The sequence below is a fragment of the Humulus lupulus genome, chromosome 6 (genome assembly GCF_963169125.1).
Source record: "Humulus lupulus chromosome 6, drHumLupu1.1, whole genome shotgun sequence".
Lineage (NCBI taxonomy): Eukaryota > Viridiplantae > Streptophyta > Magnoliopsida > Rosales > Cannabaceae > Humulus > Humulus lupulus.
This window is the reverse complement of record NC_084798.1, coordinates 161,067,298-161,092,934: the sequence shown is the minus strand read 5'-3', so window position 1 is coordinate 161,092,934 and position 25,637 is coordinate 161,067,298. Positions and strand designations below refer to the sequence as shown.

The following is a 25,637-nucleotide window of genomic DNA, read 5'->3' as shown; positions in this document are numbered from 1 at the left end:
CTTCGACAGATTCTGCAGAGGTTAAGGGAGCATCAATTGTTCGCCAAGTTTAAGAAATGTGAATTTTGGCTACCAGAAGTGACATTCCTTGGACATATTGTGGGTGCGGATGGGATTAAGGTTGATCCATCTAAGGTAGAGGCAGTTAGGGATTGGCCTAAGCCAAGGAACGCCTCGGAGGTGCGGAGTTTTCCTTGTCTAGTGGGTTACTACAGACGGTTTGTAGAGGGCTTCTCGAAGATAGTGGCACCGATGACAAAATTGACACGAAAGAATTTGAAGTTTATTTGGTCAGACAAGTGTGAGAACAGTTTCCAGGAGCTGAAGCGACGACTTATTACTGCGCCTGTGTTGAGCCTTCCTTCGGGGGAAGGGAAGTTTGTTGTTTACTGCGATGTATCGAAGTTGGGTTTAGGCTGTGTTGATGCAGAATGAGAAGGTCATAGCTTATGCATCACGATAGTTGAAGGAGTATGAGCGGCGGTTTCCTACCCATAATTTGGAGTTAGCAGCGGTGGTATTCACACTGAAGGTTTGGTGACAATATCTGTATGGGGAGAAGTGCGAGATATACACTGACCACAAGAGTCTGAAGTATTTCTTTACACAGAAAGACCTGAACATGAGACAGAGGCACTGGCTAGAGTTGGTGAAAGATTATGATTGTGATATTATTTACCATCCGAGGAAATCCAACGTAATGGCAGATGCATTGAGCCGGAGAGGCCCAGGTCAGTTATATAGTTCCATCCGGATCTCAAGGGAGTTAGCTGATGAGATGGTCAGAGCGGGAATAGAATTGGTGGTGGGCCAGTTGGCCAATATTACTCTGCAGTCGACCCTGCTAGAGCGGATTAGAGAAGGGCAATTGGTAGACACTCAGTTACAGGAGGTTAGAGAGAATGTCTTAACGGGGGTAGCTAAGGATTATTCTATTTCTGAGGTTGGTTTGCTTCGGTATCAGGGATGGATATGTGTTCCGAATGATGAAGGGATCAGACGAGAGATACTGGATGAGTCACATACGATGCCGTACTCACTTCATCCGGGTACCATGAAGATGTACCAGGATCTACGAATGTAATATTGGTGGCCCGGGATGAAGAAGGATGTGGTGGAGTACGTAGTCAGATGTTTAACCTGTCAGCAAGTTAAAGCTGAGCATCAGTGGCCAGCGAGGCTTCTTAAGCCTTTGGGTATTCTCGAGTGGAAATGGGAGGACATTACAACAGATTTTTGGGGAGGTTTACCCAGAACAGTAAGGCTTCATGACTCGGTGTGGGTGATAGTGGATAGATACACCAAGTAAGCCCATTTTCTTCCAGTGAGGTCGACATATATTGTGGATCAATATGCATAGTTGTATGTGAGGGAGATTGTACGTCTCCATGGGGTTCCTAAGTTTATAGTGTCAGACCGGGATCCTATCTTTACCTCCAAGTTTTGGGGTAGTTTGTAGAAGGCTATGGGAGCTCAGCTGAAGATCAGCACAGCCTTTCATCCTCAGACTGATGGACAGTCTGAGAGGACGATTCAGGTGTTGGAGGATATGCTCAGAGCATGTGTGATCGACTTTGAGGGATCATGGAGTAAGTATCTCCCGTTGATTGAATTTTCGTATAACAATAGTTACCAATCAACGATTGGAGTGGCTCCCTATGAGATGTTATATGGGAGGAAGTGCAGATCACCCATTCATTGGGATGAGATGGGTGAGAGGAAGTATTTGGGGCCAGATATGGTACAGAGGACAAATGAAGCTATAGAGAAGATCCGAGCTAGGATGCTCGCCTCACAGAGTAGGTAGAAAAGCTACGCTGATCCCAAGCATAGGGACATGGAATTCCAAGATGGGGACCACGTATTTCTTCGAGTTTCACCATTGCGAGGGGTGAGGAGGTTCAGAAAGAAGGGCAAGCTATGCCCTAGATTCATTGGACCTTTTGAGATCCTAGAAAGGATCGGTCAGGTGGCTTACAGGTTAGCCTTGCCACCATCATTGTCAAGAGTCCATGATGTATTCCATGTTTCTATGCTCCGAAAGTACGTCTCAGATGCGACTCATGTGTTGAGGTATGAAGACTTAGAGTTGCAGACAGATTTAGCTTATGAAGAGCAACCAGTTCAGATTTTGGATCAGAAAGAGAAAGTACTACGGAATAAGACGATTCCTCTTGTTAAGGTGTTGTGGAGGAATAGTAGGGTCGAGGAGGCGACTTGGGAGCTTGAGACGGCAATGTAAGATCAGTATCCCGAATTATTCAGGTAAATTTCGAGGACGAAATTCTCATTAGGAGGGGATAGTTGTAACGACCCATATTTACTAATAAGTCTTAATGGCCTTGATTAGTGTGCCAGGGGGGCATAACTAGATTATATGTGATTTAATGATTAAAAGCATGTTGTATGATTATTTGAATATCTAGGATGCATGACTATGTGTATTAGTATGCATGTAGGCCCTGACTAGGTTAGAAGTGCATATTTGTAATTTTGGCCCGTTGAGGGCATAACTGTATATATTTGTGATAAATTGTCGAGACCACATTATTATGTGGATATATTTTTAATCTGTGAGTTGAGGCGATCTTAGTGAGCGGTTTAGCGAAAAAGTCACGACGGAGATTTATACCCGGCTCGGGGCAAGCCTGGGGGTATTTCTGGGAATTTAGAGAATATATTGGGGTCTATTTTGATATTGAGGAATATAATTGGTGATTAGTTAGGTGTCGAGAATTAAGCGGTAAATATTAGAGACATTCAGGGAATTAGCGGGAATTGGGTGTAATGACCAAAATGCCCTAGGAAGTATAAAAGCTCAGTTTTAAATGGGAGGGAAAATTGGTCATTTGAGTTAGAAGTAGGGATAAGTATTATGTTGTTTTATGCCTTATTGGATAGTGTAAAAAGAGTTTGAAGTCTGAAGAAAGAAAAAGAAAAGAAGAAGGAAAAAGAAAGAAGGGAGAAAACAGGAGTTTATCTTTTTCTCTCTCGGTTGGAGGTCTCTTCTCCATTTCTTGAGGGAATTTGAAGCTAAAACTCAGAGAGATTTTGGGCAGGAGCTTGAGGCTAGGATCCCTGGTTTGGTTTGAAGAGTTACCAAGGATTGTTCATCCTTTGAGGTAAGACTCAAGGTAGCTTTTCAGTTTCTGGTTCTTAGTATAAATATGGATTTTGAGCTGAGTTTTGGTGGGAATTTTAGGGAATTGAGGCTGAAACTTTGAGGAGTGAAAGCTAAGGAAGGGTGGAGGATAGCCTAAGGTTGAATCTCTCTGCTGAAGTTAAGAAGTTCTGAACTTTGTCACTTTAATTCTGTGGTTTCAGTTGTTCTTCTTGTTGAGTTTTTAGGCTCTAGGTTCAGCTATGGTGATTTCCTTGATTTGGGGTGCATGTGATTGAGTTTTTTGTGGTTGGGACTTATGGGATGAGTTGATGATGTGGGGAGGCTTGTTTTGAAGTTTGGTTGAGGTTTGATTGAGATTTTGGAAAGGTTTGGCTCAGGGAAAATCGAAGGAAGAAAATGCAGGGTTTGTTGTGCTGTGACTAGTGCTGTAGCGCTAGGCTTTGTGGTCTGGGGCGTTTTAGGCTCTGTTTGTAGCGGTAAAGCGCCCACTTTAGGGCGGGTACTGTAGCGCTACCCTGTTCCCAGAAAGGGATTTTTGGGTTCTTTCTTAGGGTTTTTGCCCGGGGGCTCGGGGTTTGATTCCACTGCCCCGTTTGGTTGAATTAGGGCTTCCCGAGGGCTCGGAATTGGTCTCAAGGCTAGGTTTTGGATTTGAGGTTTGGTGATGATTCTGATCTGTGGCTATGACTAGGTGTTCGCTAGGGCTCAGATGGGATCGTGCTTGAGGATCAAATTGAACAGAGCTAGTGAAATCTAAAGGTAAGAAAACTGTACCCGGTTATGTGTTTGTAATGGGACTAAGAGCTCCCTATATGTGTATGATGTCATAGATGGTATTATGCCATGGGACATGTGATATACCGCCTAAGGGTGCCGTAAATAATACTTGCGCACAGAGCGCGGCTCAGCCACTGGTAGTCGAGGACAGCTTAATATTCACTGAGATCAGTTTAAGCGGGCCGGAGTCAGTGGGATAAATAGAGGGTGCGGCCTAAGGGCGTTAACCCTAGTTATCATATGTGAATTGATTAATGATATGAGATTATGTACTTGGTATGTTGAATACTTGAACAACATGAATTTCTGAACTGTTGAGTATATGTGTTTATATTGTATGCTCTGTTGTTGTATTTTCTTGCGGGGCCTTTGCTCAGGGGTGCTGCGTGGTGCAGGTAATGGCAAGGACAAGTTGGACCAATCCAGAGATGGAGAGCTGCGGGGCTGAATGTACATAGTCAGCAGATCGACCGCCACAGCCGAGGAGTGATACAGGACGAGAAAAGGTTAATTGTCTGTTTTGCCTTAGAGTGGCTAATAACTGTATTTTAGTCCTAAAACTTTGTAGACTGCCTTTTAACTTTACTACTTTTGGGATCCCATGTAAAGAAAATGTTTGTTTATAAGAAATGAAGCTTTTGATGCCAAAATCTTTTAACCCTAGTTCAACTGTAGTTTCAGTGACACGTTTTAAATTAAATGACTTGATTAGCAAGTCTTGCACCTTTATAAACACACATTGTAATGGTCTTGACTATCCAGGCGTTACAGGTTGTGTCTAGTATGTCATTCCCACTACTAAGGCCCTCATACCTCCATACAAGGTCCAAAAGACAGGAATTTATACCTTCCTTTTATTAATTGTTATTAATTGATTAGGCCCCTATAGTCATGCAAAGCAAATGGGCCTTCACAAGTGGAACCGCCCACATGTGGCATCCTTTTTTTCATTTTAATTACAATTTTACCGTTGTTTTTTTTATTTACTATTATACCGTTTTTTATATTTTTTAAACTTTGTATACCTTTTTTTAATGTTATATATTGCTATATATTTTTTTCACGTATGACGCGTGTACATTTTTTGGTACACGTTCGGACATGTCAGTCCAATCGTGGAATTGGGTATGGGGTTACTCTCTTCTATTTTCCAGTAGTGGTATTGTAGGATCTTGGAATTTAAATCTAGATGCATGCTTCATATTATTTTTCCAAACACATAATGGAAACATAGAATAACATGACATACATATGAACATCAGATTCATAAATTAACATAAACACAAATATGTAGAAACTTACGAATACGCAGCGGAACCGGAACAACTCCATCCTTCAATCTGTCTAACTCTTGATTCCTTTCTGTAGCAGAGTATTATCAAGAGATTGAAATAGATCAGCAACACAGTCTTCCTCACCAAGCCTTTGATCAACCTAGAACTAGTGTGGGCTGGTTCTCAACACATGAGATAGAGATCTAGAGGAGAATAAGAAGAGCGAGTGGCCAAGAAAGGTTAGACTGTCTAGGTTTTCACTTACCAATCAACTAAAATTGACTTCCTTATGAAAACCCTAGATATCATATTCCTTATATAGGCAACTTAATGAGTTTTATTTAAATTTAAATTAATTAAAATAATAAACAAAAAGATAATAGCATTGGGCTCCCACAAATGGACTTGAGCCCAATCTGTTTGTTTTGAATTTAAATCTCAATTGGGCCTAAATTCAAAACCTTTTATTTTTTTAATTAATTAATTAAATCCTTATTCAAATTAACTAATTATAATTTGAAACTTGATTTGATATTATTTATTTATATTGACACAAATTTATCAATATTAATAAATTTACCCGAAAATTCTCTTTTATTCTCTAAATCTCATATCTCTATAAATTTTCCAAAATTGACCTAGTCAACTTTAAAAAATCCTAATTGATAATTAAATCAATTAATTGAGACATTCTAGATCATTTACTCAAAGGTGTTGTGGGGACCAGGGATCCATGAAATCAAGCTCCAATAAGTTACCGTGAATTTATTTACGAATAATTTCACTACCTTATTAATTCCTCGTGACTCCACTATAGACTCGGAATTGAACTCTTGAATTCATAGAACGTATTTTCGAAAACATAAATATGTTATCCATTGTTATAACCATTACAATCAGTCAATCTTCTATCGATGGCTTAGTAGTGAGATGGGTGCAAATTACCGTTTTACCCCTCACAGTATTTTATCCTTAATTCCCACTAAGTTCCTTATAAATGATATTTCCGTAAACTTAATTACAGAAATGAGATCTCAATCATTTAACCTTTTGAACAAAGAAATTAGGAAATCATCTTTTCACTTCTCATACAGAAATTATATATTTCATATCTATGAATAATACTCCCACTCAATTACACTACTAAATCTCCAAGATGTAGGTATGGGCTAGACCGTAGGGTAAGCTAGTAATGAACAAGTCAAAAGATTTAAATAATATGATTAGTAGAATATTATCACTTAGAATTAAGATCGACTTAACCTATATTCAACGTAGTGACATTGATTAGATTTGATAACAAGGATACTTCTTTATCAATCAATAATCAATATCGATCCTAGTTCTATGTAACCAAATACATCTGATCTTATCTACTTGGTCAATGCCTTGGACAAGTCATCACACCCCGAATGTGTAAGTAGATCATATCGTAGATTGTCTAATCAGTGAAAATCCAATGCGCTGATCTAATCCTAGGACTTGTTCTTTTGAACATATAATTACAATTAAAATCCACTGTGACCTAGTCACTATAATTGCAACTATCCATATGTTCAAGATTTTATAAATGTTTGTATTATTTCAATAATCATGTAATAAAACAAGCAAGAAACACGATTTTCAAAATAAATGATTTCTACTACTTTTATCGACAATATAAAATCGCCTTACATGTCCAACATGGTTTTATAAGGGCATAAAACCCAACAAACTCCCACTTGCCCTTTTAAAACAAATGGAACATGTTTCTCAAAACCATGCATTCTTCATGCTTCATAATTATGCTCTCTGCTTATATCTTCGTAAAGGGATATGAAAGATTGCCTTCCAATGTCATCTTCATCACCTTCACATCACGCCTTCGCCACACATCCTCGATAATGTGGTACTTTGTCTCTATATGCTTTACTCTTTTGTAGTTTCGAGGTTCTTTCAAATTTGTTATTGCCTCATTACTGTCACTAGACAAAATTAGTGGCTTATCCATTTATGGAATAACACCTTGATCCATATAGAACTTCCTTAGCCAGACTATTTCCTTAGTCGCCATAGATGTAGCTATGTACTCAACCTCCAAGGTGGATTCTGAAATGGCAGATAGCCTATCGCCTCACCAAATCACAGCTACTGAGATGGTAGACAACCTATCGCTTCTCCAAATCATAGCTCCACCCCCAAGAGTAAACACATTTTTTCATAATTAAACTTCTTGCCATCAACATCAGTCTAAAATTTTAATCTGTGTAGCCTAACAGGTTCAAAGAACCACCTGAAAAGACTAACATATAGTCTCTAGTCCATCAAAGATACTGACCTCCATCTATTGTTCATTTCCAAGGTTTTACTGACACTTGCTCACCAATGCCACTGCACACAACATAGTATGCATTAGACTTCTAATTGCAAATGCATAAGGAATTCATTACATCTTTTCTTTCTCTTGAGGAGTCTGTGGAGACTGCTGCTTAGAAAAATAAACTCCATGTCAAGATGCTAAACATCATTTCTCGGAAGTTGTTACAGAGTAACGACCAAACACCTCACTAAAGTAGGTTGCTTGAGTTAGAGCCAAAATTCAGTTATTTATTTCCTTGATGTTCTGGATACCAAGAACATGACTTGCTACAACGAAATCTGGAATTTCGTTTCCAGCCAGCTCTTTATGTCTGATAATTTCTTGACATTTTTTCCAATGAGTAAGATATCATCTACATAAAGGATTAAGAACACCATAATGTCTTTTTCATTAAGTTGTTAAACACAAGGATTAACTACATTTTGTTCAAAATCACAGTTATTAATGTTTCCATTTAACCTTAATTCCAGGAGCCCGAAGCTTGTTTAAGTCCATAGATTGACCTACTCAGCTTGCCAACTTTCTTGTCCAACTACTTTAAATCCTTCTGATTGATTCATGTAAATGGTCTCATCAAGATAGCCATTAAAAATGCTTCTTTGATGTCCATTTGCCTTATCTCTTAATCAAGAGTTGTGGCTATGGATAAGAGTATACTAAATGAATTTTTAACATGGCTACCGGAGAAAAAGTTTTCTCTAAGCCAGCTTTCTCTCTCTGCCATGAATTGAGCCTTAAATGTCTCAACCTTTCAATCAACTCCTCTCTTCTTCTTATAGATCCACTTGCACCCCATGGGCCTAAATTCCAATGGCACATCTACAAGATCTCAGACAAATTAAGAGTAGTTAGACTCTATGTAACGCCCCACGTCACTATGGCTGCTTCCTGGAATGACGACTGACCCTACAAACCAACACAAGTCTTTCCAACATGCTTTGTCCTCACTTGCACGCTTCCTGGGAAAACTTCCCAAGAGGTCACCCATCATAAGATTGCTCCAGGTCAAGCACGCTTAACTTTTGAGTTCTCAAGTGATGGGCTACCGAAAAGAAGATGCATCTTGTTGGCATAGGTAGTACCCATCAATCCGTTTAAGCCCTCTTCAACTGTGTAGGCCCATACCTACACAGTCTTAGAATCATCACACTACCTTCCCCAGGCGATGTGGGATTGCACAGCTTTACCCAGTCTTTCCCCCTACGGATCACATGATACTGACTGTAACACACTATTTCCTGGTACTTGGCTTCAAGTCAAAGATCCCTTTCAGACTTACCCATTGCCTGTTTAAAGGAAAATGGATCATTTTTACTTGTGTCCCCATCTAGATTGTGGGTTTCACTATCCATTTCATAGGTACCGAGTTCCGAGAAACCCTCCCACTATGACGAGGCACTGTAACTTTCTGACTTGGATTAGTGGTTTCTAAATCTACCTTGTTTTCATCGACTTGCGTTGGTGAGGATGGAACAATAGTTTATCATTTTTCCATCTAATACTATTTTGCTACGAGACTTGAAATTCATTATGTAGTCGTTATCCAGAAAAATATTATTTGTAGAGCTAAACATTTTCTTGTCTATTGGACTATAAAACAGACTACCTTGAGTACCTTTAGAATAGCCAACAAACAAGCAAACCTTAGTTCGTTGTTCCAGCTTTCCTACCTTTTTCCTCATAACATAAACAGGACACCCTCAAATTCCATAATGATGTAAACTAGGTTCACGACCATTCCATAATTCTAGTGGTGTCTTGGAGACATCTTTTGAGATGGCGCAGCATTTAAAAAATGTCACATGCGGTCTAGGTAGTATGTCTCCAGAAAATATTTGGGTAAGAAGTTTGTAGAGTTGAATAGCTTATCATAGAACACACATTTTCATAAACGTGCAATTCACACCACTCATCAACACTGTTCTGTTGCGGAGTCCTTGGGGCAGTTGCTTCAGACAGTTCTCCAAGTTCAATTAAATGATCTTGGTTCTGATTATCCAAATTAGAGCTATAAATACGGGTCGGGCTTTCTGGCACGGCACGAAACTGGAAAGAGCCCGGGAGGCACGAGCACGACACGACACGAAAAAATATGGCTTGGGCCAGGCACAACACGAATTGAAAATTGGCACGACACGACATGACATGGGCTTGAGCACGGCACGGCAGGACAAGTCCGAAGGCACGACATGAAAACACAAACAAACTAGCCTGAAAGCACGACACGATAAAAAGCCCGATATTTTGACATTAATAATGATAATAATTTTTTATTCGTCAATTATCTATAAATGATAATAAAAGTCTATTATTTTTCTCAATGTTTATAATTTTATAATTATATTAATCTATTTTAAGATTTGTGAGTTAAAATTTTTAGCATTTATTAGTAGGTATTCAAATTCTAACAATTATCTTTGATATAATTTTGAGTAAAGTATTGTTGAAAAGTATATAAAAATTTCTCAAACTATAATTTAAACAAAGAAATTTATCTGGATTGGTGGTGAGTCCATTGATTGTTAAAGAGGAGGTGGATGGTTCAATTCCCCTTCCTCACATTTTTTGGCAATAATAAAATGGGCCAAAAAGCAGGCCCGAATTTGGGCCTGAATAAAGAAAGTGGGCCGGCCCAGCTTGGGCCCAACATAGCACGACATGGGTCGGGCCTATGGGCCGTGCTGGGCTTACTCTTTCAAATTAGGTCGGCTCGACCCGACACGAATTTAAATACGGGCCTGGCCTGGCCCAGCCCAAATTATTCGGAGGCACGAAAATGTGGGCCGAGCCGGACCGACCCACATTTACCGCTCTATTCCAAATATCCTCCACCTTATCTGATCGCAAGATCTTTAATGTTTTACCTAATTTGGTTTTAAAGCCATAGCAATGAATTCTTTGAACTTCTTAACAAATTCTTATAATTCCTATGCTTTAGGTACTTACATGAGTCTCTAGAGAAATCGTCGATGAAGGTGACAAAATACTCATAACCACCCCTCGCTTGAACTTTCATTTGTCCCCAAACATTTGAACATACTAGCCATAGTGGTTCTTTGGCTCTATCTCCTATCACAGAGAATGGACCTTTGTCATTCTGCCCTCGAGACTAGATTCACAAACAGGTAGGTCACCCTAGGTGAGTTCCCTCAAAGGCCCAACCTTTGTTAGTCTTTGAATCCTATCATAACAAATATGACCAAAGTGAAAATTCCAAAGGTACATCATTTCTAACGTTGTTGGCCTTTTGTTGTTTAAATGGTCATAGATTTAGCTATCTTAAACAACTCGTTATTTAGAACATAGGTTCGTTTAGTTGCAATAGGTATAGCTCGTTTTTTCATACATCCACCCCACAATTCACATCCATTTAAAGAAATAGGATTTTATTACATGTGAAAGTAACTACAAATTGTTGTTGATGTAATAAGAAAAACTACAAATTAAAATTTCTATTGAAAATGAAATAAAATAAACATTGTCTTAAAACAATATATTTATTTCCAAAATTCATTCAAGCTTATCCTTTTGCCTTGTTTGATAAGAACAACCATTGATGGATTCCAAGCTTTGGCTTTTTATACTTCATGGCTTTCCCAATGCTAAAAATGGTGTAAAAAAAATACATGCATGTTTAGTAGATCTTGATTCAACGATCCAAAACCGAAGTATCATCCTCTAAAATCACATGCATTCAAGACAAATTTAATTATCTTGGGTTCCATATGCCTTGAGTGCTGGGCATTCTTGTTCCAATTTCCAGTCTCCTTACAGTCGGAAACACTCCACTTTATTGTGCAGTTATAATCAGGCCCTACTCCAAGATGCTTTGCAGCATTTGGTGCCTTGCCAGTGGACTTCTTGTTCTTTTGTATGAATTTCTTTCTCTCTTGCTCTTCGAAGAACAAGCTTAAAGCAGCTTCTCCTTGAGCTTGTTTAGTAGTATTAGCATTCTTTCCTTTGCTCAAACCACCATCAACATTCCTCTTTGAAGGATTTGGTGATCGTTGCATAGGAAAAATAGGAATATATTTGATTATCACGAACTCGATGTTGTCCATAATCAACACCATGTTGACGTTGGACAAACATTTCATGAGGTTCTCTCCATAGAGTAACCTTTTAGAGATTAGATAGAGTATGAGGTGGGAAGCCTAGAGCTACGATTATCAACTAAGTAGAAATCAACGCATTGCTTGAAAAATATTTATTCATTAAATTTTTTGAATTAGCATAACATACAAAATGTTTTGAGATAAGAAAAATACTAAAACACTTATCTTCTATTTCTTAGGTACTTTAACTAGCCATGAATCCATGTGTCCTGGTAGGCGAGAGTCACAAATATTCACTTAGTTAAATAGAGAAACATCTCAATTAATAAAACGTCATATACTTTTATTAACTACCTATTCCATTTGATCAAAGTAACGAAAACTCATGTGTCCTGGTAGGCGAGAGTCACAAATATTTCTTACTTTATGAGTTTGACCCACGTATTCAATTATTATAGACTTAATTCCTATAGTCACCATAGGGATGAGTCTATAGAAGGTCCACCTATAACCATCTATCCTAAGAAATTTAACCATGTTAAGAAGTCCAATGACCACCTTCCGTAGGGAGACAAAATCAAAGCGTCATGAGGCCCCACTGAACTCCTTGTTAAATTAACGGTGGAGATCGAATTCAAAAATTTTAAACTTATTATTAAATATTTTAGTATTTTATTCTTTTTAAAAAATATCAACTTGTTTGCCAAATTATTAAAATAATGAATAAACCAACTTAGGTTCGCCAAATTATCAAAATAATTAATAAACCATAGTTTATAATTCTTTCCATTTATTCTAACATTACCATAGAAAATTAGTCCAAAAATTAGAATTAATTTTTTTCTAATCAATTATTAGGTCCAACTAAAAAGAATAACCTAATACAATTAAGTCCAACTTAGGTAAATGGGCCTTCACAATTCGAGCTTGCATGGAGGAGAGCTGGGTTCAGTATGTCGTACCCACTACTAAGGTTCTCTGACTTCCACACAATGCCCAAAAAGACAGGAATTTGAACATTCACTTTATTAATTGTTATTCAATTGATTAAGACCAATCTAGTAATGCAAAGCAAATGTGCCTTCACAATTGGAACCACCCACAAGAGAGAAATTTAAACTTTACATGTTCAATTGGCCCCAAATAAAACCTAACATTTTATGAAAGTTTTATTTAAGCTTTCCCACATTTTTCTAAACAAAAAAATGGGTCATCATTATACTTATATTTAAAGCCCAAATGCAAAAAATAACTTAATAATGATGCTAGATATGTTAGTTTTCCTATTAATTGGATGCGTCTAACATGAAAACCTATATGACATGTTACACAATTTTATTCATCATTGCATTTATCACCAAAATAAATAAATCAATTGCTAAAATAAATAAATCGATCAATATCTAAAACAATGAATTGAGTTGTCAAAATTAATTAATTTATTAATTAATTAGCATAAAGTTTTTTCCAATTGAAAACTTATCACATAATTAATGAAACATAAAATTAATTTAATTGTCATTAAAGAAAATATCTCAAATTTTTAAGATTGGATACTTAGATATTTCTTTAGCACAACAAATACAAAACAATATCTTAGCCAAATTTTATATTATATATATAAACATATAATATATAGATAAACCAAATATATATAACAGTATTTTTTTCAAAAATATATATATAATTTTTGTTAAAATTAACCGTATAAAACCGAAAAAGAAATTAAGGTTAATTTTTTTTTTGAATGAAGCTGCCAAAAAAAACAAAAAAAAATAATCATTTTTATATATATATATAGTTATAAGTAAACCCTAATTAGAGTTTTTATATATATGTGTGTATATATATATCATTCATAATTAAAAATGGCAACTGCCAACTACAAAAAAAAATTGTACAATTTTTCAATGAGCATTTTACCAAACACCAATTAAGATCTCAAAATGCATGAAAAATATGACAACTTAAATTAGTAATATGACACATAAACATTTAAAACATTCATATCAAATTTCATGTACCATCCAATTAAAATTTTAAAATTAAACATGTCAACAAACACATATAATCATGCATTCTTAACACCTATACTTAGGCAACTTAGGCTCTTTGGTCAAATGTAGGAACTTGGAATTTAAATCTAGATACATACTTCCTTTTATTTTTCCAAACACATAATGGAAACATAGAATAACATGACATACATATGAACATCAAATTCATAAATTAACATAAACACAAAGATGTAGAAACTTACGAATACGCAGCGGAACTGGAACAACTCCACCCTTCAATCTCTCTAACCCTTGATTCATTTTTGTAGCAGAGTATTATCAAGAGATTGAACTGGATCAGCAACACATTCTTCCTCACCAAGCCTTTGATCAACCTAGAACTAGTGTGGGCTGGTTCTCAACACATGAGATAAAGATATAGAAGAGAATAAGAAGAGAGAGTGGCCAAGAAATGTTAGACTGTCTAGGTTTTCACTTACCAATCAACTGAAATTGACTTCCTTATGAAAACTCTAGATATCATATTCCTCATTTAGGCATCTTAATGGGCTTTATTTAAATATAAATTAATTAAAATAATAAACAAAAAGATAATAGCATTGGGCTCCCACAAATGGACTTGGGCCCAATCTGTTTGTTTTGAATTTAAATCCCAATTGGGCCTAAATTCAAAACCTTTTATTTTTTTAATGAATTGATTAATTCCTTATTCAAATTAACTAATTATAATTTGAAACTTGATTTAATATTATTTATTCATATTGAAACCAATTTATCAATATTAATAAATTTACCCAAAGATTATCTTTTATTCTCTAAATCTCATGTCTCTATAAATTTTCTAAAATTGACCTAGTCAACTTAAAAAAATCCTAATTGATAATTAAATCAATTAATTGAGACATTCTAGATAATTTACTCAAAGGTGATGCGGGGACCATGGATCCATGAAATCAAGCTCCAATAAGTTACCGTGAATTTATTTACAAATAATTTCACTACCTTATTAATTCCTCGTAACTCCACTATAGACTCGGAATTGAACTCTTGAATTCATAGAACGTATTTTCCAAAACATAAATGCGTTATCCATTGTTATAACCATTACAGTCAGTCAATCTTCTATCGATGACTTACTAATGACATGGGTACAAATTACCGTTTTACCCCTCATCAGTATTTTATCCTTAACTCCCACTAAGTTCCTTATAAATGATATTTCCATAAACTTAATCACAGAAATGAGATCTCAATCATTTATCCTTTTGAACAAAGCAATTAAGAAAATCATCTTTTCACTTCTCATACAGAAGTTATAGATTTCATATCTATGAATAATACCCCCACTCAATTACACTACTAAATCTCCAAGATGTAAGTATCACTACAAGAAATCTGATCTTTACCTACCAATATTTTACCTACCAATATATATTGGTAGGTAAAGGTTACCAATATTTATTCGTAAGATTTATTGGTAGGTAAATATTGCCAATATTATAATATTTTAGAAGGATGATTATCTAAAGAGTGTTACCCTACACATATACTGGAGGGAATTTTTTTTGCATTTGGCGCCAATGTTTCCCTCTTATTATTTTAATTTTTAATAAAAATGATGCTGAGTTGTGTGATGATGTGTTAAAAATATCCTACATATCATCTTACTTATTTTTAACATGTCATATTATTTTTAACAAAGGGTACAAATCTTAAAAACAAATGAACATTACAAAAACAAAAATTAAAATTAAATTAATTCTAACTATTAGTAAAAACAAAATCATAATAATATATATTTTATCATTTAACCTTTCAGACAAAAAAAATACTCTAGTCTGGTCTCTCTCCCTCTTAGAAAACCAGTCAAAGAAGCGCCCATCCTCAGCGAGAGTACCCCAGAGGCCCCGACGCTGACCATCGCCTGAAAAGAAGCGCCCATCCTCGCCTGAGCGAAGAACCCATACTCGTCGACCGCCACCTGAGAAGAAAAACCCAAATGTGCATGAGTGGGGTGCGTCTTTCGTCCTCCCCTTTAGCCCAAAAATCCTTAGAAGGTTTATGAGAAGAAACGCCCAAAAAAAAATACTCTGGTCTGGTCTTTCTCCCATACTCGTATCAGATTGCATTTTAAGTTTATGCAATAATTTCAACCAAACTTGCTCCTATATATATATATATATATTTTTTTTTTATTTATATGACTTTTGGTAGGTTTATGCCATAATTTCAACCAAATGCCCAGGCCGCTCAATTGAATGGGGCAAGACGATCTCATCGAGGTCTACACCATCGTCGTCTATACATACTGCTAACAGCAAATACATATTCCATACATAAAGGACAGATGAAATGATTTATGAGTTTTTGTTTGGGTAGGTTCTCTTTTCTACTTATGTGTAAGCTTTCTTTTATAGGTTTTTGTTGGACCACATAGAGACTTAGAGCAGGACTAAGACTGTAATGGATTACATTGTTGTCTACACATCTTTGCTTTCTTTACTATCTTTTTCCTCATGGGGTGAATTTAGTTGAATTGGAGATTATAAGAGTATTAGGTGATCTGTACATGTTTTACTAGAGCAGCTGAAGGAATTTTCATTTCAGTTGGGAGTTAAAAAAAAACAGAAGTACATAGGCAAAATGAGAAGGAACACAGGTGGAGAGGTCATCAAAAGCTTGTTAAACTGCATTTGTGACCTTTTATTTTTATATTTTAAGGGGTAGAAGTCCAACAAAGATGACAATTAATGAACAGGTGGCAATTACATTGAGAGATGGCTTGGCTTGGCATGTGAAAATAGAGTAAGATGAAGTGGTGTTAGTACCGTGAGAGCAGTAGTATTAGTAGGGTAAGAGTGGTGTGTGTGTGTGTGCATGGAGTATAGGTTACTGTCGCACTGAATTAAGCTATATCTATCTACAACTACAAGCTATGGATGGGGGGTTTCTCTCTCTCTTTTCCATGTAGCAAAACAAGACAATCAAAGTTAAAGATCGATTTTCTTGTTTTCTTATGTACATAACACAGCCACGTTTACTGACTCACCTTCAATGGCATGTAGTACCCTTTATCTCTCTTCCTTTTTTCTCCTGCATCATTTACAGTCTTTTCCAAAAGCCTTTCTTTACATATATCGCTGCAGAGTGTGGCCATGCGGCCTACCTGGTGGGTTCAAACTTTTAAAGACCCTATAAAAATGCTCTCTCTCTTCTGTCAAACCCCCTTAGCCACTAGCAATATTATAACTATATATATATAGTAGTACTAGTACTAGTGCTCTTGAGAAATGTTTGTACTTGATGATTGGAAACTGTGGTGATCATCAAATCGAGATTCTTATTATTATTATTGTTGTTGTTTTTGTTATATATGCTAAACATTATTTAAGGCATTAATTTATTGGTCATTCGTATCATCATTTCTGTGCCTTGTTGAATTTTGATCTTATCACATTTTGAAATTCCTACTCTCACCATTTACAACAGGGATCATCATCATGTCTTTGTAACAAAAAAAAATAAAAAATCAGGGTTGTGATGTATTATTGAGAAGAAAGAACTGGGGTTTAATTTTAAAAAGTGAGTAATCATGTTTCCTTTTTTTGGCTATGCTAGTGCAATACGTCTTGTTATGGCTTATGTGTGTATATGATACTTCTGTGTGTAAACATGCAATGGCTGCACATTTTACATGCCTTTTGAAGCCACATCCTTATTTATCATTTTCACTTTGTTGCAGTTGTCAAAGCTCGTACATGTTGAAGGTTATAGTGATTGGATTCTTTTAGTGGCAGAATTCACTTTAAAGTCTTTGCAATCTTGGCAGGTTCGTATTATCAGTGTTAACTGTTGCACAAATTTCGTCAGCCAAAAGAGTAACACATAAAGATGAAAAAAACAGAGAGACAAGTATTGCACACACTCACATAATATTTCTGATGAAGCTCAACATGAGATATTACTTTGATAGATTAAATTATTCTTTCTTTTTGTTTATTTTTGTTAATATTTTTAGTATCTTTATCTTTAAAATAAAATAAAATTGAACCTCAAGTTACTAAATTGAACCTCCCCAAAAAATAAAATTGGTCCTATTTTGTACCAAATGATTTATCCATCTTTTTTCTTTCTTTTCTTGATGTCTCCACTACTTGGCAGTTGGAGTTGGAGTTGGGAGTGTGATGTCCATTTCAGGCCAAATTTAGTATTCTATTTTGCTTTGCCAAGCTTTCGTGTTGTAATTTCTTTTCAAATTGTATTCTCTTTACGATGACAGCCTCACCACCAGTTATAAATGTCGTTCCATCACCGACAACATATTACTCCCTTGTGAGACTCCCTTTATTATTGTAGTAGTACTACTCTATATATGTGTACTCTTAATACACACCACATATTTCAAACTCATAGAAGAGAAATTACATTAATATCCACCCTATATAGCTAGCTAGTAGTGCTAAAATATATATTAATATATATTCTTTTTTGGACCAGATGTGACTTATATATATATATATGTAGTTGATCATGATTATCATAACGTAGTGTGTGTATATATATCTAGCTAAATTTATAGCTAAAGTCTAAAGATTACATATGGACCCCTCTCTTAATATATATGCATGGTTTATAGATTTTTATAGAGAGAGATGGTCTAAACTATTTTTTGGAAGTGTTGGCTCCATTTATGTAATTGCTTTACGGCATTATATTTTCTTTAAACTAAACACCTGGAAAAAAGGGTCCATTTATAAAGTGACATGTTATCTTAGAAAAGAGTACTATTAAATATTGTTAAACTAGTCATTATTATTTATTTTATTATTATTATTATTATTAAAAAAAAAAGATAAAAACATGTTTGCCCATTTGAGGAAAGATATCCTATTTCAGCATTTTGACAGCTGAAGTATTCTGAATCAAGTTTTTCAAGTAAACTAGAGCCAAAAACAAAACATAAACAACTGAATTATGGAGTTGCCCGACAACTTATAGTGCCCCTGTGACTAAAATATGACCATGTTCCATAACAAAGTTCACTCTATTGTCCATTCACAAGTAAATATAATTGCCAAAACAACCCTATGAGAACTCAACTGTTTAGCTGCTCCAAGTAGCTGAACCTTTTATTTAGTTTTCTTTATTTCTAAGTCTATTTGAATGTAGTTTTACTGGTTTAGTCTATTTTTTGTATTATCTTTGTTTGTTGTTACAGAATCCTCAAATGAAAGGCTATCACGCCAGAATTTTCATTGTTTTCCTCATCCTTTTTAGCCTTTCCTTTTTCATTTCACTTCCCCCAAATCAATCTCCCACTCTCTCTTATTTCTTATTTTCCTATTTTAATTATAATAATCTACAAAAGAGAAAAATCTTTAATATTTACCATCCTTTCTTTTTCTTTTTCTTTTTCTTCCTCTTGTTCTCCTCTGTCTTCTTTCTAGAATTTGGGTTCATCATCAGCTCTACCAACTACAACAAGGGACACCATTTTGTTGGTTCATGGATCTTCATTGGATAAATATTCCAAATAAACTTTCAGCAGAATATGCTGCTGGAATGAATGAATTCATTAGTGTTGCAAGACACTCCATGGACTCTAATGGGATGGTTCTATGCCCTTGTTGTCGATGCGTGAATAAGAAATCACAATACATGCATGTGATAAAGTTGCACTTGATCACTCATGGATTTCTTAGTACTTACACAAGGTGGTATCACCATGGTGAGCAAGTAGAGGAAGTAGAAGATGAAGGATTATTTGATAACGAGGATAATGTTGAAGATTCAGATCAGCGTGATGATTTGGCGGCAGGTCTTCATGATGCTATTGGTAGTAAGTATTTTGGCATTGGTCCAACTAGTGACTTCAATGATGAATCTCCAGTTAATGTGGATGACAAGTATGATGCATTGTTTGAGTCACTTCATAAGCCTTTGTACAATAATTGTAAAGGTTTCTCTGTCTTAAGCGCGATGGTGAAGTTGATGAATCTCAAAGTGCTTAACAAATGGACAGATAAATCATTCGACGGTCTTTTGGAGTGTTTGAGAGAGATATTGCCCGAGGGTAATCAGTGCCCAGGGAATTATTACCAGACGAGGAAGCTTCTTTGTGAGGTGGGCTTAGGCTATGAGCAAATTGATGTTTGTCAATACGATTGTGCATTGTTTTATGGTGAGAATGCAAATGCAGTGTCATGTCCTGTATGCAAGTCTAGTCGTTATGTACGAAATCAAATCCCACATAAACGACTTAGATGGTTCCCAATGAGGGCACGACTTAAGCGATTGTTTAGTTCGAAGCACACTTCTAAAGATATGCGATGGCATAAAGAGGTACGAAAAAATGAAGCTGGGATTTTACGTCATCCTGCTGATGGGGATGCTTGGAAGCATTTCGACAATGTTTATCCTGACTTTGCAGGTGATTCCAGAAGTGTACGAATGGCGTCAGATGGGTTTAACCCTTTCTCTAATATGACATCAACCTATAGTTTGTGGCTAGTGATATTAATTCCGTACAATATGCCACCTTGGGCTTCTTCTAATGGAACAAACTATCTCATGTCTTTGTTAATTCCAAGTCCTAAATCTCCTGGAAAAGATTATGATGTGTTCTTGAAGCCATTAATTGAAGAGCTTAAAGAGTTATGGGATGGAGTCAATGCATATGATTGGTATGGTCAATGCATGTTTAAACTTCGAGCTGCAGTCTTGTGGACAATTAGTTATTTTCCCGCTTATGCATACTTGTCTGGGTGGAGCACTGCTGGTAAATTAGCATGTCCTGTTTGTCTTGAAGATACAAGATCTAGAAGAATAACTGACAAACAATGTTTCATGGGACATCGATGTTATTTGAAAAGAAACCATTTTTGGAGAAAAAGTAAAGAATATGATGGATCTACTGAATTACGTGGCCCTCCTAGAACTTTTACTGGTGATGACATTTTAAAGCAATTAAAAGAAATTCCTATTCATACCCCTGGTAAAGCACCAAGTAATTCTTCTAGAAAACGTAAGCGTGGAGAGAAAGAGCTGAATTGGTGTAAAAGAAGTGTTTTGTTTGAATTGCCATACTGGTCAAAGCTTTTGCTGCGTCACAATCTTGATGTGATGCATATAGAGAAAAATGTATGTGATAACATTATTGGAACACTTTTAGACATTGAAGGTAAATCGAAAGACAATTTAAAAGCTCGTAAGGATTTGTAAAATCTTAATATTCGTGAAGAGCTTTGGCTGAAGAAGGACCCTTCTAATAATAAGCTTGAAAAACCTTATGCTAGTTACACTTTGACGAGAGAAGAATGCAAAGATTTTTGTAAATTCATTCAAAGTGTTAGATTACCAGATGGATATGCTTCGAATATTAGTCGATGTGTAACAGATAATGACAAACTATGAGGAATGAAAACTCATGATTGTCATGTTTTACTTCATAAGATATTACCGGCTGCATTACTTCCTTTTCTGACAGACAACATTCGTGGTACTTTGATTGAACTCTGCCAATTCTTTCAAAAAATTTGTGCAAAAGCATTACAAATTTCTGACATAGAACAATTGCGAGATGGAATTGTAATAATTTTGTGCAAGTTGGAAAAGATATTTTCCCCATCATTTTTTACCATAATGGTTCATCTTTGTGTTCACCTACCCGATCAAGTGTTATTAGGTGGTCCAGTTGCTTCGAGATGGATGTTTGGGACAGAACGCCATATGGGTTTGTACAAGAAACATGTCTCGGCCTAATGGTTCAATAGCAGAAGCTTTTGTTGTAGATGAAGCTGTAACTTTCTTGTCAAGATATGTTTCTAACGTAGAGACAAGATTCACAAGACCCGAGCGTAATTGGGATATACCTTCTCCAAATCATAAGTTAGATGTTTTCAACTCCAATGTTCGTCCATTCGGGGCATCTACTGTCAAATTGCTTCAAAATTGGAGAAAAGTCGTTCAATGGTATATATTGAACAATTCTGTAGATGATATCCAAGATTTTATCGAGTAAGTAACAATTTCTTTTCTTCTTCTAAATTATCTCAACAAAATATCATTTACTTATTCATAGAAATGAATTTGAATGTAGTGATCATATAAAGTTGTTGGAAGAAAAAGGTCTTTCAGATTCAGAAGTTGCCTTAGAGCACAAAGAACAATTTCCTTCTTGGTTTAAGAATAAAGTAAGAGATTATCATTAATTGTTTCTTACTAAATTCTTAAGTTGTGACATCATTCATCATAATTCAAATTCTTTCATACTATAGGTGTCTCAAATGCGAGTTCAAAAATCACCTCTTGCCAATGATGATTTGTACTCTTTATCTCAAGGTCCACTTGAACGGTACAACACCTACCAAAGTTGTATTGTAAATGGTGTTCGATTTCGATGTAAAGAGTGTGACGATACTCTTAAGACACAATGTTCTGGAATTTGCACTGAAGGTGATCATGACAATATTAATATCCTATATTATGGTGTCCTGATTGAGATTTTGCAGTTGTCATTCGTTTTAGATCGGAAGGTGTTCTTATTTCGTTGCAAGTGGTATAACTCCAATCCAAAAGGTAGATCAATTGTTGTGGATCATAATTTGACTTCCATCAATACATCTACTGATTGGTATTCTAATGAACCATTTATCTTGGCAACTCAAGCACAACAAGTTTTCTATTTGCTTGATATGAAGCGTGGTTCAAATTGGCGGATTGTTCAAAAAGTAAATCATCGATCTATTTATGACATTCCTGAAATTATGGAAGAGGCAGTAAATAATTATGTGTTTCAAGAAGAAGAATCATTTCAATTGCCACCTTTTCAACCAACTGAGGATTTCATTGAAAGTTCATCTTTAGTTCGATTAGATGTTCCTTCTATAACTCTTTCAGACCAACTTGTTGTTGATTTATTTTTAAACCAAAATCAAAATGTTGACAAGGATAGTGACTTAGATGAAGACTTTGATGACGGAAATATATTCTGTAATAATGAAACATTTCTCTCAAGTGATGACACTAAAAGTTCTACAGAATTAGAATGTGATGATGATGCAGATTCTTAATTCATAGTTAGTCATCTTGTCATTGATCAGTTAGTGCCTCGTGAAATTTGTCTACAAATGTTCTTCCCCAACTAGCCAAGTAGCCAAGCACCCTGTACACAAACAGAAATACAAGTACAGAAACTAAGGTTTGCAAAAACTGAGATGAAACAAGATATATAGACATATAGACATCCATATTCTTGATTCATAGTTAGTTTCTTAATATTTGTAAATATTTATTTACTAATCATTTTCTTTGTTTTATTTCACAGAATTTTAGTCATGGCACCTGGTCGTCGCACCACTCGATCTACTGCTCAAAGTCAACAAGTTGAACCAGTCATTGATCCTCCTGCTCCACCTTCACAAGTTGTTCACACTACTCGGTCGAGTATAGAGAATCAACAAGTTGAACCAGTCATTGATCCTCCTGCTCCACCAACACAGGTTATTCGCACTACTCGATCGAGTTTAGAGAATCAACAAGTTTGTCGCACCACTCGATCTAGGGTACTAAGTCAATGACCTAGAACCACCACACAATCTAATGTAGAGAGAGAACACCCTCAAGGCTCCACACACCCTACTGTACAGGGTGAACAAGTCAATGTGACGACCCATTTCAATACCGAAGATGATAATCAATCTTCCCAAGTTCCATCTGGTAAATTTAATGTCTTTCATGTTCATTTCTTTAAATTTCTATTTATTTTAATTAAGATTATATTGTATTGTAGGACAAACATCTTCCTTTAATCCACGTGGAGTTACTCGTGACTTGACAACTACAACTATAGCTAAGGCATCATCAACTGGAAAGTTGTTAGTGACTTTTAATGCGGAGTGTCGTCAACCAATTTGTACTAATGCTGAGAAATTTAATAATGAGATTGGATTCACTATTCAGAATCATGGTACATTTCATTATAAAGAGTGGAGAATGGTCCCTGAAGATGTGAGAGCTCCATTGCGTCACTATCTTTTGGTAAGTCATTTCACAATATTACATTTATATTTGTAATATTTATAATTAATATTGTTTTATGTTATAGGAACATTTTGACATCAACTTGAATGATGAGACAACTAAAAAATGCATTGATGAGCAAATGAGAAAAGCTTGGAAGGGTCATAAGTACAAGTTGCACTTATATTTCAAAGAAATTGGAGGAGAAAATGATCTTGAGATGGCCAAGAGCAAACGTCATCCAGACTTAAAAGAAGAACATCAAGAAGATTGGATGAGTTTGTGTGATCGTTGGTGTTCTTTTGAATTTAAGGTAACATTTTTTATCATAATGTTGTTATTTTGATAGGAACAAGAGACCTGACATACTATTTACATATTACTATCGTTCTTAACATCTAGCTTTTTGCTATTTTTTCTGTTTTATTGAATTTATATTGTTGTATGTTTCCATAATTGTCCACAAATGTCGAACTACTGCTTAATTTTGAAATATTGTATTGGCTATAGATGACTTCTTTGTTGAAATTTCTGTCTTTCTTTGACTGTGATACCCAATCAGTTGTTGTGTTTATTTCATTTTGGTTGTGGGAATGAAGTTTTTTCTGACTATGTAGTTGATGTAGTTAAGGTGTTTGGTTAAATGTTTGAATGAAAAAATGAAAGCTAATGTTATTGTTTTGGCATCATCTACTCTTTCTAGTATTTTGTTTTGTCTTTGATTTACATATTTTAGTGTTAAACTGTTCAATAAAGTTTGTAATAAATAGACATTGTGTTGTTCAAAAGAAAAGGTTGTGTAAATTTTTTTCTAATAAATTTTATTTGGATTTATTTTTTCAGGAAAGAGCATTAAAGAATACTACCAATCGATCAAAAAGGAAATGGGAGTCGAAAAATGGTTTAGTCTCCACACCACGACATCACATTCGATGTGGAATGGTGTTAACTTCTCCTACCGGTCAAATTGAGACATGGCGTCTAAAGCATTATGATGCTGAGAAATGATGGACTAGAATAGAGCTCGAGCCATTATATGTAAGTAATTTAAATTTTTATTTATTATATTTCTTACTAATAATTAATTAAATATATTATTAGGATAAAATGATGGAGTTAAGGGGTCAACATCCTCCAGAAGAACTGTCTGATAAAGAGATTATGGAGCATGTACTTGGACATGATTCGATATACTTGCGAAGGTGGGGGCGGTCTCCTAGTGTCACAACTTCTACTTCACATCGTGAAAATATTGTGGGTAATCAACCAACTTATGAAGAGTTAGTTGAACGACTTAATGATACAACTTCCTGCCTTAATGCTACTAACGAACAACTTAGTGTGGTTGTGGATATACTTTGTCATAACAATTTGATGGGACCGCCTCCACCACCTCCAACAGACCAGGCTTCAAATGCAAATTTAAGAGAGTCGCCATCTTTTTCAGTTCGGGAGTCACAAGATGATTCTTAGTTTATTTACATTAATTTACTAAGGAATGAACTTTATGAAGTTTTTTTTATTTTGGTAGGGGTAACCTTAAAATGATAACTTTATGACTTATTTTAGTATTGAACATTATAAAGAATTTTAGCATTAAACATTTTATTATTGTATGGTTTTTTTCTAGTTTATTTCTAATATAGAACATTTATAAATAACTGTTATTATCTTTTACCTACACATAACCATTAAATTTGAACAAAATATAAATTGTGTAACAGACCAATAAAATAATGCTATGTGGGCTAATAAAATGACACCACGTAGGATGCCATATATGATGCCACGTAGGATGCCACATGTGATGCCACGTCATCAGCACGTAAAACCATAGAAACCATGTCAGCATACACGTAGGATGACATGTCATCAAACACGTCATCTGATGACTCATCAATTGATTTATAACTTAGTGGGGTCCACTGATTCTTTTACCTACTAGTGTTAATAAGTGTAGGTAAAGACTCTTTCCCCACTAACATTTACCTACCAATCTCTACCAATTCA

At 35.5% G+C, this 25,637-nt stretch overlaps 1 protein-coding gene and 1 long non-coding RNA gene across 2 annotated transcripts; both read left to right on the top strand.

Annotated features, from left to right (window-relative positions):
• The first annotated feature begins 15,548 nt into the window (after window positions 1-15,548).
• LOC133784274 (uncharacterized) lies at window positions 15,549-16,109 on the top strand. Its single transcript, XR_009871244.1, has 2 exons — window positions 15,549-15,700; window positions 15,822-16,109. It is a non-coding gene; the product is annotated as an uncharacterized LOC133784274 (long non-coding RNA).
• A 3,408-nt stretch (window positions 16,110-19,517) lies between these two features.
• LOC133784273 (uncharacterized) lies at window positions 19,518-23,405 on the top strand. Its single transcript, XM_062223695.1, has 2 exons — window positions 19,518-19,838; window positions 22,933-23,405. The coding sequence occupies exons 1-2, from the start codon at window positions 19,744-19,746 to the stop codon at window positions 23,183-23,185; spliced, it is 348 nt and encodes a 115-aa protein (XP_062079679.1). The 5' UTR covers window positions 19,518-19,743; the 3' UTR covers window positions 23,186-23,405.
• The last annotated feature ends 2,232 nt before the right edge of the window (window positions 23,406-25,637 follow it).